At 42.3% G+C, this 17,899-nt stretch overlaps 1 protein-coding gene across 1 annotated transcript in view; it reads right to left on the reverse strand.

The window, feature by feature from the left end:
• Positions 1 to 17,316, reverse strand: part of NKAP (NFKB activating protein) — a 35,254-nt gene extending 17,938 nt beyond the window's left edge. Inside the window, exons 1-2 of the mRNA XM_038588193.1 lie at positions 16,770 to 17,316; positions 11,470 to 11,550 (exon numbers count right to left, since the gene is read on the reverse strand). Coding sequence (XP_038444121.1) covers positions 11,470 to 11,550; positions 16,770 to 17,167 — 479 coding nt within the window. The 5' untranslated portion in view covers positions 17,168 to 17,316. The remainder of the gene's footprint in view (positions 1 to 11,469; positions 11,551 to 16,769) is intronic.
• Between the last annotated feature and the right edge of the window lie 583 nt (positions 17,317 to 17,899).

The following is a 17,899-nucleotide window of genomic DNA, read 5'->3' on the forward strand; positions in this document are numbered from 1 at the left end:
TAGAAGAATGGATTAATAATCTGAAATACAGGGTAATAGAAACTACCTAATCCGAACAGCAAAAAGAAAAAGAACTGAATAAAGTGAGGTTAAGTTTAAGAGACCTCTGGGGTAACGTCAAGTATGCTAATATTCACACTACAGGGGGTCCCAGAAGGAGAAGAGAGAGAAAAGGACAGAAAACTTATTGGAAGAAGTAATAGCAAAAAAAAAAAAAAAGAGTAATAGCTGAAAACTTCCCTATGGGGAAGGAGAGAGACATCCAAGTCCAGAAAGCAAACACCCGCAAATTAGATGAACCAAAAGAGATCAAGACACATTACAAAGTGTTGACAGAGATAAAGAGAGAATCTTAAAAGCAGCAAAAGAAAAACAACTAGTTACATACCAAGGAACCCTAAGTAGATAAGCTGGTTTTTCAGCAGAAACTTCATAGGTCAGAAGAGAATGGCATGATATATTCAAATTGATAAAATGAAAAAACTTACAACCAAGATTACTCTACCCAACAAGGTTATCACTCAGAAGTGAAGAAGAAATAAGGAGTTTCTAAAAAAAAAGCAAAAGCTAAAGGAGCTCATTAATACCAAACCAGCCTTACAAGAAATGTTAAAGGGATTTCTTTAAGTAGAAAAGAAAAACCATAACTATGAGTAAGAAAATTATGAAAGAAGAGGAGCCTGGCTGGCTCAGTTGGTGGAGCATGTGACTCTTAATCTTGGGGTTCTGAGTTCATGCTCCATGTTGGGTGTAGAGATTACTTAATAATAAAATCTTTATAAAAAAAGGAAGAAAATTATGAAAGGAAAAGTCTCATTGGTAAAGGAAGCATATAGTAAAGGTAGGGGAATCAGCCACCTACATAGCTAGTATGAAGTTTTAAAGACAAAAGTAGTAAAATCAGTTAGACCTACAATAATTAGTCAATGGAAACATAAAATAGTAAGATATAAAATATGATGTCAAAAACATAAAACGTGGGGGGAATATAGTGCTTTTAGATGCATTTGAACTTAAGTGAGCATTAACTTAAAATAGATTGCTATATACCCAGGATGTTATATATGAACCTCATGGTAACTACCGACCAAATACCTATAATAGATAAACAAAAAATAAAAGAATACAGGAGTGCCAGGGTGGCTTAGTCAGTTAAGCATCTGCCTTCAGCTCAGGTCATGATCCCGGGGTCCTGGGATCAAACCCTGCATCAAGCTCCCTGCTCAGCAGGGATCCTACTTCTCCCTCTCCCCTTGCTTATGTTCTCTCTGTTGAATAAATAACTAAAATATTTTATAAAAAAAGAATACAAATATAACACTAAAGAAAATCATCAAATCTCAAGGGAAGAGAGCAAGAGAGGAAAAGGAACACAGAACTACAAAAACAATCAGAAAAAAAATTAACAAAATGGCAGCAAGTCCATACCTATCAATAATTATTTTTTATCAATAATTGTTTATTTTTTAAGATTTTATTTATTTATTCACGAAGGACACAGAGAGAGAGGCAGAGACACAGGCAGAGGGAGAAGCAGGCTCCATGCAGGGAGCCCAATGTGGGACTCAACCCTGGGTCTCCAGGATCACGCCCCAGGCCGAAGGTGGCACTAAACTGCTAAGCCACCCGGCTGCCCTCAATAATTCTTTAAATGTAAACTTACTAAGTGCTCCAATCAAAACACACACAGTAGATGAATAGATTTTAAAAACGAGGGGTGCCTGGGTGGCTCAGTCAGTTAAACCTCTGCCTTTGCCTCAGGTGATGATCCCAAGGTCCTGGGATCGAGCCCCATGTCTGTTTCTCCCTCTGCCTCAGACTCTCTCTCTGCTTGTGCTCTCTCTTGCTCTCTTGTACATACATACATATTAAAAAAAAAAAAACCCAAGAACAAAAAACCAGACTCATCTATATACTGCCTACAAGAGACTCACTTCAGATCTAAAGACACATAGAGACTGAAACTGAAGGGATGGAAAAAAAAGATATTCCATGCAAATGAAAACAAACAAAAAGCTGGGGTAACAATACTTACATCAGACAAAGCATGTAACAAGACACTAAGGATATTACATATGATAAAGGGACCAATCCAATAAGAGGATAGGACACTTGGGGGGCACCTGGGTGGCTCAGTGGTTGAGTGTCTGCCTTTGGCTCAGGTCATGACCCTGGGGTCCTGGGATCGAGTCCCACATCAGGCTCCGCGCAGGGAGCCTGCTTCACCCTCTGCCTGTGTCTCTGTCTCTCTGTGTCTCTCATGAATAAATAAATAAAATCTTAAAAAACAAAACAATATTACACTTGGAAATATCTATGCACCCAACATAGGAGCACCTTAATACATAAACCAAGTATTAACAGACATAAAGGAAGAAATTGACAGTAATACAATAATACTAGGGGGGACGCCTGAGTGGCTCAGTGGTTGAGCGTCTGCCTTCGGCTCAGGGTGTGATCCTGGGGTTCCGGGATCGAGTCCCACATTGGACTCCTTGCGGGGAGCCTGCTTCTCTCTTTGCCTATGTCTCTGCCTCTCTCTGCGTTTCTCATGAATAAATAAGTAAAATCTTCAAAAAAATAATAGTAGGAGGCTCCCTGTATGGAGTCTCACTTACATGGGTGGATAGATCATTCAGACAGAAAATCAGTAAGGAAGCAGTGGTCTTGAGCAATACATTCGACCAGATGGACTTAACAGTTATATACAGAACATTCTATCCAAAAGCAGCAGAATACACATTCTTTTCAAGTGCATATGGAATATGCTCCAGGACTGATCCCTTGTTAGGCCACAAAACAAGTCTTGATAAATTTAAGAAGACTGAAATCATGTCAAGCACCTTTCTAGACCACAACAGTAGGAAACTAGAAATCAATTATAAGAACTGGAAAAACACAAACATGTAAAGGAAAAACAACATGGAATTAAACAACCAATGGGTCAGGGTGCCTGGATGGCACAGTTGGTTAAGGGTCTGACCCCTGGTTTCAACTCAGATCGTGATCTCAGGGTCGTGAGATGGAGCCCCACATCACGCTCTGTGCTCAGTGTGGAGTTTGCTTGAGGTTCTCTCTCCCTCTCCCTCTACCCCTCTCGCTTGTATACTCTCTCTCAAATAAATAAATCTTTAAAAATAAATAAACAAACAATGGGTCAATGAAGAAATCAGAGAAGAAATTTAAAAATACCTTGAGACAAATGAAAATGGAAACACAACACAAAATCTATGAAATGCAGCAAAAGAAATTCTAAGAGGGAAGTTTTTATACAGACTTAACTCAAGAACCTAGAAAAAATCTCCAATAAACAATCTAATCTTATATCTAAAGGAACTAGAAAAGGAACAAAGCCCTAGGTTTGTAGAAAGAAGAAAAGAGTAAAGATCAGAGTGAAAAATAAATGAAAAAGAGACTAAAAAGACAATAGATCAATGAAACTAAGAGTTGGTTCTTTGAAAAGATAAAATTGATAAAACCTTTGGCCAGATTCATCAAGAAAAAGAGTGCTCATATAAATAAAATCAGAAATGAAAGAGGATAAGTTACAACCAATACTATAGAAATAGAAAAAAATCTTAAGAGACTACTAAGAACAACTGACAACAAATGGAACATTCCAGAAGAAATAAAATTCCTAGAAACAACAATCATCCAAGTCAGGAAGATTACAATACAGACTGATTACTACTAATGAAATTGAATCAGTAATCAAAAAATTCCCAACAAAAGAAACTCCAGGACTAGATGGCTCTACAGGTAGATTCTACCAAATATTTAATGAGTTAAGACCTATACTTCTTAAACAATTCCAAAAAATTGAAGAAAGACGGGACGCCTGGGTGGCTTAGCGGTTGGGTGTCTGCCTTCAGCTCAGGGTGTGATCCTGGAGTCCTGGGATAGAGTCCTGCGTTGGACTCCCTACATGGAGCCTGCTTCTCCCTCTCTCTGTGTCTCTCATAAATAAATAAATAAAATATTTTTTAAAAATTGAATTACGGGCCTGAGATTTAAAGAGAGAACAGCTGGAATGCTAAGTTCGCACTTCTATCAAGGTAGGAAGACAGGGGAAAAAAGAAATAAAGAAACAAAAGGCATCCAAGGGGGAGGGGCCCCGCGAGGAGCCGGGCTAAGGCCAGGGTGAGTACCCCCAGGACAGGAGAGCTCCTTCTCGGAGAAGCAGGAGCTGCACCAATCTTCCCGGGCGGAAAGGCGCTTGCAGGGAGTTACAGCAGGACCCCAGGAGGGTGGGGATGCCCTCAGGCTACCTGGGACACTGCGTCCTGGGGAGAGCGCGCCGAGCTCCCTAAAGGGCTGCAGCGTGCACGGCTGGACCAGGGAGCAGCTTGGAAAGCTTGGAGGGGCTCGGGCGGCGGCTCCGCAGAGAGGGGGCTGCCCCCCGGGGAGCGCAAATCTAACAAACCCAACAGCGCAGGCCCAGGAGCACAGGGCGCCGGGGCCACAGCCCAGGATCCGGCCTCCCCCCGGGACAGGCAGAGGCCGGGAGGGCCCAGGACAGCAAGGACGCTCCTGCCCCAAGCTGATCAGATCAGTGGCCCCGCCCCCGGAGCATCCGGGCCCCTGCAGACCATGTCAAGTCCCATGTTACTGCGGGAGCTGAATCCAGGTTTCCAGAGCTGGCCGCCACCACTGGGGTTGTTCCTCCTGGGGCCTCACGGGGTAAACAACCCCCACTGAGCCCTGCACCAGGCAGGGGGCAGAGCAGCTCCCCCAAGTGCTAACACCTGAAAATCAGCACAACAGGCCCCTCCCCCAGAAGACCGGCGAGACGGACAAGTTCCAGGGGAAGTCAAGGGACTTAAAGTATACAGAATCAGAAGATACTCCTCCATGTTTTTTTTTTTTTTTGCTTTTTGATTTCTCTTTGCTTCCCCCACCTTTTTTCCCCCCTCTTTCTTTTTTTCTTTTTTCTTTTTCTCTTTTCTTTCCTTCTTTCTCTCCTCTCTTTTTCTCCTTTTCCCAATACAACTTGTTTTTGGCCACTCTGCACTGAGCAAAATGACTAGAAGGAAAACCTCACCTCAAAAGAAAGAATCAGAAACAGTCAAGTTACAAAATTTGGATTACAATTCAATGTCAGAAAGCCAATTCAGAAGCACTATTATAAAGCTACTGGTGGCTCTAGAAAAAAGCATAAAGGACTCAAGAGACTTCATGACTGCAGAATTTAGATCTAATCAGGCAGAAATTAAAAATCAATTGAATGAGATGCAATCCAAACTAGAAGTCCTAACGAAGAGGGTTAAAGAGGTGGAAGAACGAGTGAGTGACCTAGAAGACAAGTTGATGGCAAAGAGGAAACTGAGGAAAAAAGAGACAAACAATTAAAAGACTATGAGGATAGATTAAGGGAAATAAATGACAGCCTGAGGAAGAAAAATCTACGTTTAATTGGGGTTCCCGAGAGCGCCAAAAGGGACAGAGGTCCAGAATATGTATTTGAAGAAATCGTAGCTGAAAACTTTCCTAATCTGGGAAGGGAAACAGGCATTCAGATCCAGGAAATAGAGAGATCCTCCCCTAAAATCAATAAAAACTGTTCAACACCTCGACATTTAATAGTTAAGCTTGCAAATTCCAAAGATAAAGAGAAGATCCTTAAAGCAGCAAGAGACAAGAAATCCCTGACTTTTATGGGGAGGAGTATTAGGGTAACAGCAGACCTCTCCACAGAGACCTGGCAGGCCAGAAAGGGCTGGAAGGACATATTCAGGGTCCTAAATGAGAAAAACATGCAACCAAGAATACTTTATCCAGCAAGGTTCTCATTCAGAATGGAAGCTTCCAAGACAGGCAGTAACTGAAAGAATATGTGACCTCCAAACCAGCTCCGCAAGAAATTTTAAGGGAGACTCTTAAAATTCCCCTTTAAGAAGAAGTCCAGTGGAACAATCCACAAAAACAAGGACTGAATAGATATCATGATGACACTAAACTCATACCTTTCAATGGTAACTCTGAACGTGAACGGGCTTAATGACCCCATCAAAAGGCGCAGGGTTTCAGACTGGATAAAAAAGCAGGACCCATCTATTTGCTGTCTACAAGAGACTCATTTTAGACATAAGGACACGTACAGCCTGAAAATAAAAGGTTGGAGAACCATTTACCATTCAAAATGGTCCTGAAAAGAAAGCAGGGGTAGCCATCCTTATATCAGATAAACTAAAATTTACCCTGAAGACTGTAGTGAGAGATGAAGAGGGACACTATATCATACTTAGGGGATCTATCCAACAAGAGGACTTAACAATCCTCAATATATATGCCCCGAATGTGGGAGCTGCCAAATATATCAATCAATTAATAACCAAAGTTAAGACATACTTAGATAATAATACACTTATACTTGGTGACTTCAATCTAGTGCTTTCTACACTCGATAGGTCTTCTAAACACAACATCTCTAAAGAAACAAGAGCTTTAAATGATACACTGGACCAGATGGATTTCACAGATATTTACAGAACTTTACATCCAAACTCAACTGCATACACATTCTTCTCAAGTGCACATGGAACTTTCTCCACAATAGACCACATACTGGGTCACAAATCGGGTCTGAACCGATACCAAAAGATTGGGATCGTCCCCTGCATACTCTCAGACCATAATGCCCTGAAATTAGAACTAAATCACAACAAGAAGTTTGGAAGGACCTCAAACACATGGAGGTTAAGGAACATCCTGCTAAAAGATGAAAGGGTCAACCAGGAAATTAAGGAAGAATTAAAAAGATTCATGGAAACTAATGAGAATGAAGATACAACCATTCAAAATCTTTAGGATGCAGCAAAAGCAGTCCTGAGGGGGAAATAGATCGCAATACAAGCATCCATTCAAAAACTGGAAAGAACTCAAATACAAAAGCTAACCTTACACCTAAAGGAGCTAGAGAAAAAACAGCAAATAGATCCTACACCCAGCAGAAGAAGAGAGTTAATAAAGATTCGAGCAGAACTCAATGAAATGGAGACCAGAAGAACTGTGGAACAGACCAATAAAACCAGGAATTGGTTCTTTGAAAGAATTAATAAGATAGATAAACCATTAGCCAACCTTATTAAAAAGAAGAGAGAGAAGACTCAAATTAACAAAATCATGAATGAGAAAGGAGAGATCACTACCAACACCAAGGAAATACAAATGATTTTAAGAACATATTATGAACAGCTATACTCCAATAAATTAGGCAATCTAGAAGAAATGGACGCATTTCTGGAGAGCCACCAACTACCAAAACTGGAACAGGAAGAAATAGAAAACCTGAACAGGCCGATAACCCGGGAGCAAATTGAAGCAGTCATCAAAAACCTCCCAAGACACAAAAGTCCAGGGCCAGATGGCTTCCCAGGGGAATTCTTTCAAACGTTTAAAGAAGAAACCATACCTATTCTACTAAAGCTGTTCAGAAAGATAGAAAGAGATGGAGTACTTCCAAATTCGTTCTATGAGGCTAGCATCACCTTAATTCCAAAACCAGACAAAGACCCCACCAAAAAGAATTATAGACCAATATCCCTGATGAACATGGATGCAAAAATTCTCAACAAGATACTAGCCAATAGGATCCAACAGTACATTAAGAAAATTATTCACCATGACCAACTAGGGTTTATTCCCGGGACATAAGGCTGGTTCAACACTCGTAAAACAATCAATGTGATTCATCATATCAACAAGAGAAAAACCAAGAACCATATGATCCTCTCATTAGATGCAGAGAAAGCATTTGACAAAATACAGCATCCATTCCTGATCAAAACTCTTCAGAGTGTAGGGATAGAGGGAACTTTCCTCGACATCTTAAAAGCCATCTACGAAAAGCCCACAGCAAATATAATTCTCAGTGGGGAAGCACTGGGAGCCTTTCCCCTAAGATCAGGAACAAGACAGGGATGTCCACTCTCACCACTGCTATTCAACATAGTATAGGAAGTCCTAGCCTCAGCAATCAGACAACAAAAAGACATTAAAGGCATTCAAATTGGCAAAGAAGTCAAACTCTCCCTCTTTGCCGATGACATGATACTCTATATAGAAAACCCAAAAGCCTCCACCCCAAGATTGCTAGAACTCATACAGCAATTTGGCAGCGTGGCTGGATACAAAATCAATGCCCAGAAGTCAGTGGCATTTCTATACACTAACAATGAGACTGAAGAAAGAGAAATTAAGGAGTCAATCCCATTTACAATTGCACCCAGAAGCATAAGATACCTAGGAATAAACCTAACCAAAGAGGTAAAGGATCTATACCCTAAAAACTACAGAACACTTCTGAAAGAAATTGAGGAAGACACAAAGAGATGGAAAAATATTCCATGCTCATCGACTGGAAGAATTAATATTGTGAAAATGTCAATGTTACCCAGGGCAATTTACACGTTTAATGCAATCCCTATCAAAATACCATGGACTTTCTTCAGAGAGTTAGAACAAATTATTTTAAGATTTGTGTGGAATCAGAAAAGATCCCAAATAGCCAGGGGAATTTTAAAAAAATAAAACCATAGCTGGGGGCATCACAACGCCAGATTTCAGGTTGTACTACAAAGCTGTGGTCATCAGGACAGTGTGGTACTGGCACAAAAACAGACACATAGATCAATGGAACAGAATAGAGAACCCAGAAGTGGACCCTCAACTCTATGGTCAACTAATATTCGACAAAGGAGGAAAGACTATCCACTGGAAGAAAGTCTCTTCAATAAATGGTGCTGGGAAAATTGGACATCCACATGCAGAAGAATGAAACTAGACCACTCTCTTGCACCATACACCAAGATAAACTCAAAATTGATGAAAGATCTAAATGTGAGACAAGATTCCATCAAAATCCTAGAGGAGAACACAGGCAACACCCTTTTTGAACTCGGCCACAGTAACTTCTTGCAAGATACATCCACGAAGGCAAAAGAAACAAAAGCAAAAATGAACTACTGGGACTTCATCAAGATAAGAAGCTTTTGCACAGCAAAGGACACAGTCCATAAAACTAAAAGACAACCTACAGAATGGGAGAAGATATTTGCAAATGACGTATCAGATAAAGGGCTAGTTTCCAAGATCTATAAAGAACTTATTGAACTCAACACCAAAGAAACAAACAATCCAATCATGAAATGGGAAAAAGACATGAACAGAAATCTCACAGAGGAAGACATAGACATGGCCAACACGCACATGAGAAAATGCTCTGCATCACTTGCCATCAGGGAAATACAAATCAAAACCACAATGAGATACCACCTCACACCAGTGAGAATGGCGAAAATTAACAAGGCAGGAAACCACAAATGTTGGAGAGGATGCGGAGAAAAGGGAACCCTCTTGCACTGTTGGTGGGAATGTGAAATGGTGCAGCCACTTTGGAAAACTGTGTGGAGGTTCCTCAAAGAGTTAAAAATAGACCTGCCCTACGACCCAGCAATTGCACTGCTGGGGATTTACCCCAAAGATACAGATGTAATGAAACGCAGGGACACCTGCACCCCGATGCTTCTAGCAGCAATGTCCACAATAGCCAAACTGTGGAAGGAGCCTGGGTGTCCATCGAAAGATGAATGGATAAAGAAGATGTGGTTTATGTATGCAATGGAATATTACTCAGCCATTAGAAATGACAAATACCCACCATTTGCTTCAACGTGAATTGTCAATTGGAGAAGGACAAACATTATATGTTCTCATTCACTATAAATAATAGTTAAAGGGAATAGAAGGGAAGGGAGAAGAAATGGGTAGTAAATATCAGAAAGGGAGATAGAACATAAAGACTCCTAACTCTGGGAAATGAACTAGGGGTGGTGGAAGGGGAGGAGGGCAGGGGGTGGGAGTGAATGGGTGACGGGCACTGAGGGGGGCACTTGACGGGATGAGCACTGGGTGTTATTCTGTATGTTGGCAAATTGAACACCAATAAAAAATAAATTTATTATTTAAAAAAATTGAAGAACAAACTCACTCTCTGAGGACAGCATTATCCTGATACCAAAACCAGACACCACAAATAAAAAAAAATTACAAGCCAATATCCCTGATATATCTATATGCAAAAATCTGCAACAAAAAATATTAGCAAACCAAATTTTATACATTGAAAAGATCATATACCATACTCAATTAGAAATTATTTCAGAAATGCAAGGATAATTCAATATCCACAAATCAATCAACATTAACACATTTAAAGGAATTTATTATTTTTATTTTTTAAAGATTTTATTTAGTCATGAGAGGGAGAGAGGGAAAGAGAGAATGAGAGAGAGAGAGAGGCAGAGACACAGGCAGAGGGAGAAGCAGGCTCCATGCAGGGAGCCCGACGCAGGACTCGATCCTGGGTCTCCAGGATCAGGCCCTTGGCTGAAGGCGGCGCTAAACCGCTGAGCCACCCGGGCTGCCCCTAAAGGAATTTATTAAAGGAATTTAAACATTTTTTGTGTGTTGTGTTAATATACCACATTAACAAAATAAAGGAATAAAAATTCTATGATAATCTCAATAGATGCAGAAACAGCATTTGACAAAATTCAACATTCAAATAAGATACAAAGTGAATATAGAGAAAACATACCTCAACTTAAGAAAGGCCAGATACGACAAACCCATAGCTAACCTCACACTCAACAGTAAAAAGCTGAAAGCTTCATCCTAAAATCAGGAACAAGACAAGGATGACCACTCTCGCCACTTTTATTCAACATAATACTGAAGGCCTAGCCACAAGACAAGAAACATAAAAGGTAAAGAAGTAGTAAAATTGGTAAAGAAGAAGTAAAACTGTCACTATTTGCAAATAATATATATAGAAACCCTAAAGACTCTATCTACCATCCATGTTGTTTGTCAATCATACATCAAAAAAAAATCCGTTTGTAAGGCTAACATGTGATATGCAATCTATTATGTTGAGAAAAATAATTCAAAATAATATAAATGTATTTGTCTTAATACTGCACCCTTCTATGAATAGGAAATTAGCATCCCATGAACTATAATTTAAAAAGAAAACTATGTTAAAATCCATTAGCAACATTTTATTTTTTTATTTATTTATTTTGCAACATTTTTTAAAAAAAGATTTTATTTATTTATTCATGAGACAGAGAGAGAGAGAGAGAGATGCACAGACAGAGACATAGGGGAGAAGCAGGCTCCATGCAGGGAGCCCGATGCGGGACTCGATCCCGGGACTACAGGATCATGCCCTGAGCTGAAGGCAGAAGCTCAACTGCTGAGTCACCCAGGCATCCCTAGCAACATGTTTTCATCATTAGGTATGTTCAATGTTTAAAAATTTTAAGGGGTAGAATATCATAAATCACAAAAAGGAGAAAAAAAACATGAGCTATACTTAAAAAGTTCTTCACTTAACAAAAATTTTGACAATTGTCTCTGAATTTAAGCAAATGTTACATTTTTAAAGTGTATTTTTTAATCACTTACTCTGGTTCTGGATTCTTTGGAGAAAGTCCCCATACTTCAGGAGCTCCCAATTCTCCAATCCTTTCTCTCTCACTTAATCTCCTAGAAGATACAGGCATATAAATTAGAATTCCATAACTAAATTGTCTCCTAAATATATAATCAATTCAAAGGAGTCTAGTTAAGTCCTGTTTTCCCTTTATATTTTAAAACTTAAATTAATAAATTAAGTATACTCATTATAATCTGATGTTCTTTGATAGTACTACCAAATAGTACAGACTATAGGCAGCCTGAGAGGCCGGGCGAGAAATCCAGACTAAAAGGCTTGTCAAGTGCATCTCCTCTGCCTTACGCATAACATAGTTCCTAATTGCTCATTTTGTCTTCTGAAATATGTGGCACAAACAGTTTTATATTTGGAAATAACTTCTTTGTTTACACACAATTATGAGAATAAAGAGCAGCCTCTACTTTTGGTTTAGTCAACCCATTTTCAGAAACTCAGGAATAAAATAAAAATGAACCATTAGAAATAGAAAATAAAGAGAGCTCTGAAAATGAAAGAAAAGTTTTATTTGACAAAAATTGTTCTCAATGAGATACGGGGTTCGTTTTCTCCATTTTCCCTTTAGTTCCTTTAGTTCCTTTTTGGAAAAGGACTATATCCTCTATGTACTCTTGAAGGATGTGAAAATTTTTCTTATGTTTGTGACATTTTTAAAAATTTTGCTCATAAAATACAAAAAACAAAGGCTCAATTCCTTAAAGTTTACCTGCTTGTGATTCCATTTGTTAAAACAAACTCTTACAAAATAAATTGGTATGATTGTTTGAATATACTAATTTTTACTTCTTTATTCAGGAGAAAAGGTATTATAATCATGCAGAGTTAGACTCAGGTTTCCCCCTTAAAGAAAAGCCTAAAAGGGTCATACTTATAACTCAATTTGGAATATATATACAGGTGGAAGTATGACAGGCTATAAGAACAGTCAAGTTCTCATCCCTGCTACCCCCAGCTTTATCTGTAACTCATCTTCTGGATGTACAAATGCAAATTTCATCCAAAAAGTTCCAACATTTTTTGGTGAGGATTGTCCAATAGGAAACTGGTTGCTTTTTGAGTAACATATGAAAAATTTAATTTGGAGAGGTAGGTCTCCAACCTAACTCAGTTCTGTTTTTCTTGTTTCTGCTTCCATTCAGGAAGGCCTAACAGCTTACACTCAAGGACTATTTATTATGTTCCAGGAACTAAATCATTACAACTCTAAAAGCCTTGACACTAATTTTATCCCTTTTTAAATGGTTAAGAAATAAAGCTCGGGAGAAGTTAAGAAACTTGCTCAAGGTCACACAACTAACAGGCAGCAAAGCAAGGCTTCAAATTCAGGCAGTCTGATTCTGGAGCCTGTCCTCTTCATTGCTCGCTATGCTTTATTATTTCCCATTCCTGAAAGAAAAAGATTTATGGAGACATCTCTGAGCTGTTGGAATCTTATTGCACCTCTCAAAGCTTGTGATATTCTTAAATTTCATTTTTAACATAGAGAACACAAAAGCACTTATACAGTCCCTGACAGGACACTTAATAAGCTGTAGATATTATGACTTACACAGCAATAATTATAATCCATTTCCTTTCAATCCTTCTTAAACTATCCACTTTTCCACTCCAAAACTCATGAGAGGACACCTGATCTCACACTGACCTCATTTTTCATGGTCAAGCTGAGACCATTTAACAAGACCTTTTTCAATGTAGCTTAATCAACAGTTTAGCAGATCACTTTTGCTCCACTGAACCATCTTGTCTCAGAGGTTTTTCTCCCCTCCAATTTAAACTTTTTTTTTATAACCAATTTAAACTTTTAATCTCAAGCCTTCCAAACTTGGTAGGAAACATTTCCACTTACAAAACCTGTTACCTCAAGCCTGTCTGATCATCCAACAAGCAACGGTTGTTCGCCTACAAAGTGCTAGGCTCTGCTAATTTTGTGATCAATTAAAATACGTCTCTTCTTTTCCAGGAGCTCAGTCTCTAGTGTGAAATAAAAACATGCTTACAAAAAATAATGACACAACCAAGCAAGTACTGTAATTCTCATAGGTGTGAGGTTCAGAAGAGAACCCCTAAAAGCCAGAAGGCAGAAGAAAGCAGTGAGACACCAGGGTGCTCCCTATGAAGCCACTCGAGGAAGAGGAGGAGGAGGGAAAACCCAAGGGACGAGAGGGGTGGAAAAAGGCATTGTGTGTGGAGGGGACCTATGGGATGGAAAAGGGTCGAAAAAGGCACTGCAGGCAGGGGGGTGGGACTGAAGGAGGAGAAAAGGAGGAACAAGAGGTTGTGGGGTGGAGACTGAAGGGGTAGAAAAGACTGGGAAAAGGTTGCGGAGGAGGAGTGGAAACTAAGGGATAGAAAAGGGTAGGAAAAGGCATTGGGAGAGGGACTTAAGGGATAGAAAAGGCAGAAAAGGTATTGAGGGAGACTGAAGGGATGGAATGGGATGGAAAAAGGCAAGTGGGGACTAAAGGCATAGAAAAGGGTGGAAAAGGCACTGAGGGGAACTGAAGGGATAAAAAAGGGGGGGAAGGATTGGGGGAGGCTGAAAGGAGAGAAAAGAGGGAAAAAGGTGTGTGAGGGGAAGGAAGGGAGAGAAAAGCGTGGGAAGAGACTGGGGGCGGAGGGTATGACCAAAGGCATAGAAAGGGGTTGCAAAAGGCACTGGGGGGACTGAAGGATAGAAAACGGGGAAAAAGTGTTGGGGGGCTGAAGGGATTGAAAAGAGTAGAAAAAGGGATTGGGGGGACTGAGGGGATTGAAAAAAGAGAAAGGTGTTGTAGGAGGGACTTAGGGATAAAAAAGAGTGGGAAGAGGTTGGGGGGTAGAGTGGGACTACAGGTATAGAAAAGGGTGGAAAAAGGCATTAGGGGGACTGAAGGGATAGAAAAGGGTGGGAAGAGACTGGTGGGAGAGTGGGTCCAATGACACAGAAGAGGGTGGAAAGAGACATTGAGGGGGACTGAAGGGATGGAAAAGGGTGTTGGGGGAAGACTGAAGCGACAGAAAAGGGTGGGAAGAGGTTAAGAGGGAGTGTGACCAAATGTTGGAGAGGATGCGGAGAAAAGGGAACCCTCTTGCACTGTTGGTGGGAATGTGAAATGGTGCAGCTACTCTGGAAAATTGTGTGGAGGTTCCTCAAAGAGTTAAAAATAGACCTGCCCTACGACCCAGCAATTGCACTGCTGGGGATTTACCCCAAAGATACAGATGCAATGAAATGCCGGGACACCTGCACCCCGATGTTTCTAGCAGCAATGTCCACAACAGCCAAACTGTGGAAGGAGCCTCGGTGTCCATCGAAAGATGAATGGATAAAGAAGCTGTGGTCTATGTATACAATGGAATATTACTCAGCCATTAGAAACGACAAATACCCACCATTTGCTTCAACGTGGATGGAACTGGAGGGTATTATGCTGAGTGAAATAAGTCAATCGGAGAAGGACAAACATTATATGGCCTCATTCATTTGGGGAATATAAATAATAGTGAAAGGGAATAGAGGGGAAGGGAGAAGAAATGGGTAGGAAATATCAGAAAGGGAGACAGAACATGGAAGACTCCTAACTCTGGGAAACGAACTAGGGGTGGTGGAAGGGGAGGAGGGCAGGGGGTGGGGGTGACTGGGTGGCGAGCACTGAGGGGGGCACTTGACGGGATGAGCACTGGGTGTTATTCTGTATGTTGGCAAATTGAACACCAATAAAAAATAAATTTATTATTAAAAAAAAAGAGGGAGTGTGACCAAAAGGATAGAAAACATGCATTTTTGGAATGCATTGGAAAATGGAAAAAAGCACTGGGGGGAGTAAAAGGGTTAGAAAAGTGGGTAAAAGGGGGACTAAAGGGACAGAAAAGTGGAGGGGGGAAGAGGTTGAGGGGGGAGAGGCACTGAAGGCATAGAAAAGCATGGAAAAAGACATTGGCGGGTGACAGAAGGGATAGATAGCAAAGGGAAGAAAAGGTGTTGGGAGGTACTGAAGGGATAGCAAAGAGTGGGAGGGGAGGGACCGAAGGCATAGAAAACAGTGGAAAAAGACATTGGAGGGGGACTGAAGGACAGAAAAGTGCAGAAAAAGGTGTTGTGGAGGGGTGGGATTACAGGGATAGCAATGAGTGGGAAGAAGTTAGTTGGGGAGAGGGACTGAGGGCATAGAAACATGTGGAAAAAGACACTGGAAGGGGACTGAAGGGGATAGAAAAGGGTGGGAAAGGTTGAAGGGGGAGTGGGACCAAAGGGATACAAAAGCGTGGAAAAAGGCATTGGGGGGATTGAAGGGATAGAAAAGGGGGGAAACGTTTTGTGGTGGAGAATGAAGGGATTGAAAAGGGAGGAAAAGGTGCTGTGGAAAGTGACTGAAGAGATAGAAAAGGGAGAAAAAGAGGTTATGGGGGGGACTGAAGGGGTAGAAAAGGATGGGAAGAGGTTGGAGGGCGAGTGTGACTGAACACATAGAGAAGTGTTGAAAAAGGAATTGGCGGCGGGGGGGAACTGACGGGATAGAAAAGGGGGGGAAAAGGTGTTGGGGCGGAATGAAGGGATAGAAAAAAGGATGGGAAGAGGTTGCAGGGGGAGTGGGACCAAAGAGATAGAAAAGGTTTGAAATAGGTATGGGGGGAACTGAAGAGCTAGAAAAGGAGGGGGGAAAGGGTGTTGTGGTTGGGGAATGAAGGGATAGAAAAGGGGGAAAAAGGTTATGGGGGGACTGGTAGTGGTAGAAAAAGGTGGGAACAGGTTGGGAAGGAGTGGGTCCAAAGGGATAGAAATAGCTAGAAAAGGCATTGCGGGGGGGCAGGGGGCGGACTGAAGGGATAGAAAAAGGTGGGAAGAGGTTGGGGGAGAAGTGGGGTCGAAGGCATAGAAAAGGGTTGAAAAAGGCATTGAGGGGGACAGAAGGGATAGAAAAAGGTGGGAAAAGGCATGGGAGGGACTGAAGGCATAGAAAAGGGGAGAAAAGGTCTTGTAGGGGGGTGGGTCCGACGGGACAGAAAAGGGTGGGAAGAACTTGCGGGGGGCGGGGGAGTAGGACCAAAGGGATAGAAAAGGGCTGAAAACGGCGTTGACAGGGAAGGCTGGAGGGGCTGAAGGGATAGAAAGTGGGGGGGGGGGGGGGCGTTGACAGGGAAAGGGGTGGGGCTGAAAGCGGCGCGAGGCAGAGAGTGAAAACCGAATAGTCTGAAGGGGGATGAACGGTGAGACAGACACGGAAGTCGGGTGGGCTCCTGCAAGAGAAGGCGTGCCCGTCACACTCACTTCTGCCGCAGGCTCTCCTCCCTCTCCTTGTCCAGAAGGCTAGGCCACGGCTTGTCACTTCCGTAGGGACGCGAGTAGCCGCCATAATACGCAGTCGAGGAGGCAGAAAAGAAGGGGTTACCCCGCGGCGCAGAGGGCCGCTCCCGGGAGCGGGATCGGGAGCGGGATCGGTAGGACTGGTTTCGGGACCCTTGGCTGAAGCCACCCAGCTGATGGCTGAGACCATTCCGGTCCCCAGAGCGAGAGCAGGAGTGCGAGCGAGAGCTCGAGCGCGAGCGGCGGCCCCGCGGGGAGCGGGCGGATCTGCTGGGCTTAGGGCTCTTTGACGAGCTGCGACGCTTCGACCCGGAGCCCGAGGCCTCCCTCTCTGGGCTGCGGGAACCCGACACTGGAGCCATCACAGGCACTGGGTCCCCTAAGCCGCTAGAGAAGCGGGCGCTCTCGCGAGCCTCGGGAGATCTCGGTTGGTTTAGGTCCCCAGACCCGCCGTGGCGCCGCCACCCTAACCTGGGGAAACCTTGGAAACAGTTCCGGGTACGTCGGCAAATCCCTTCCCCCGACCTAGGTAGTCCTACCCACGGGACTGTGATGGGTGTAGCGGTATAAAGAGGTCGTGGGGCAACCGGGTCCACTCATCCTTCCGGTCCTGAGTGAGGCTGCTCACATCTAACCCGGACTGCGGAGCTTGTCCTTTCTGCAGCGTTCAATTGAAATACCTGAAGGGAAGGGCGATAGGCCACAGCGGCCGTGTGAATAACAAAAGTTAGTGTAACTCTCTCTATATATGTGTTTGTATGGCGCTGTGTGTAGGAGCATACCCACCCCCACACGCATTTTTTTAAAGATTTTTATTTCAGAGAGCGCAGGCAGGAGCACAAGGGGGCGAGGGGAGAGGGAGAAGCAGCCCAAGGTGGGCTCCATCCCAGGACCCTGAGATCATGACCTGAGCTGGAGGCAGAGGCTTAAGCCACCCAGGCGCCCCCATAATTTTTTTCTCTCTAATCTCAAACAAAATAAGGAGCATCTATCAAAACTGGTGATGAGCTATGATGTCTAAGCCCTATTTTGACCAGTTAACTTAGAGGGCACAAATTCTTTGTTAATAACTTGAGCCTGATACACCACAGTTA

This window comes from Canis lupus, chromosome X (assembly GCF_011100685.1).
Source record: "Canis lupus familiaris isolate Mischka breed German Shepherd chromosome X, alternate assembly UU_Cfam_GSD_1.0, whole genome shotgun sequence".
NCBI lineage: Eukaryota > Metazoa > Chordata > Mammalia > Carnivora > Canidae > Canis > Canis lupus.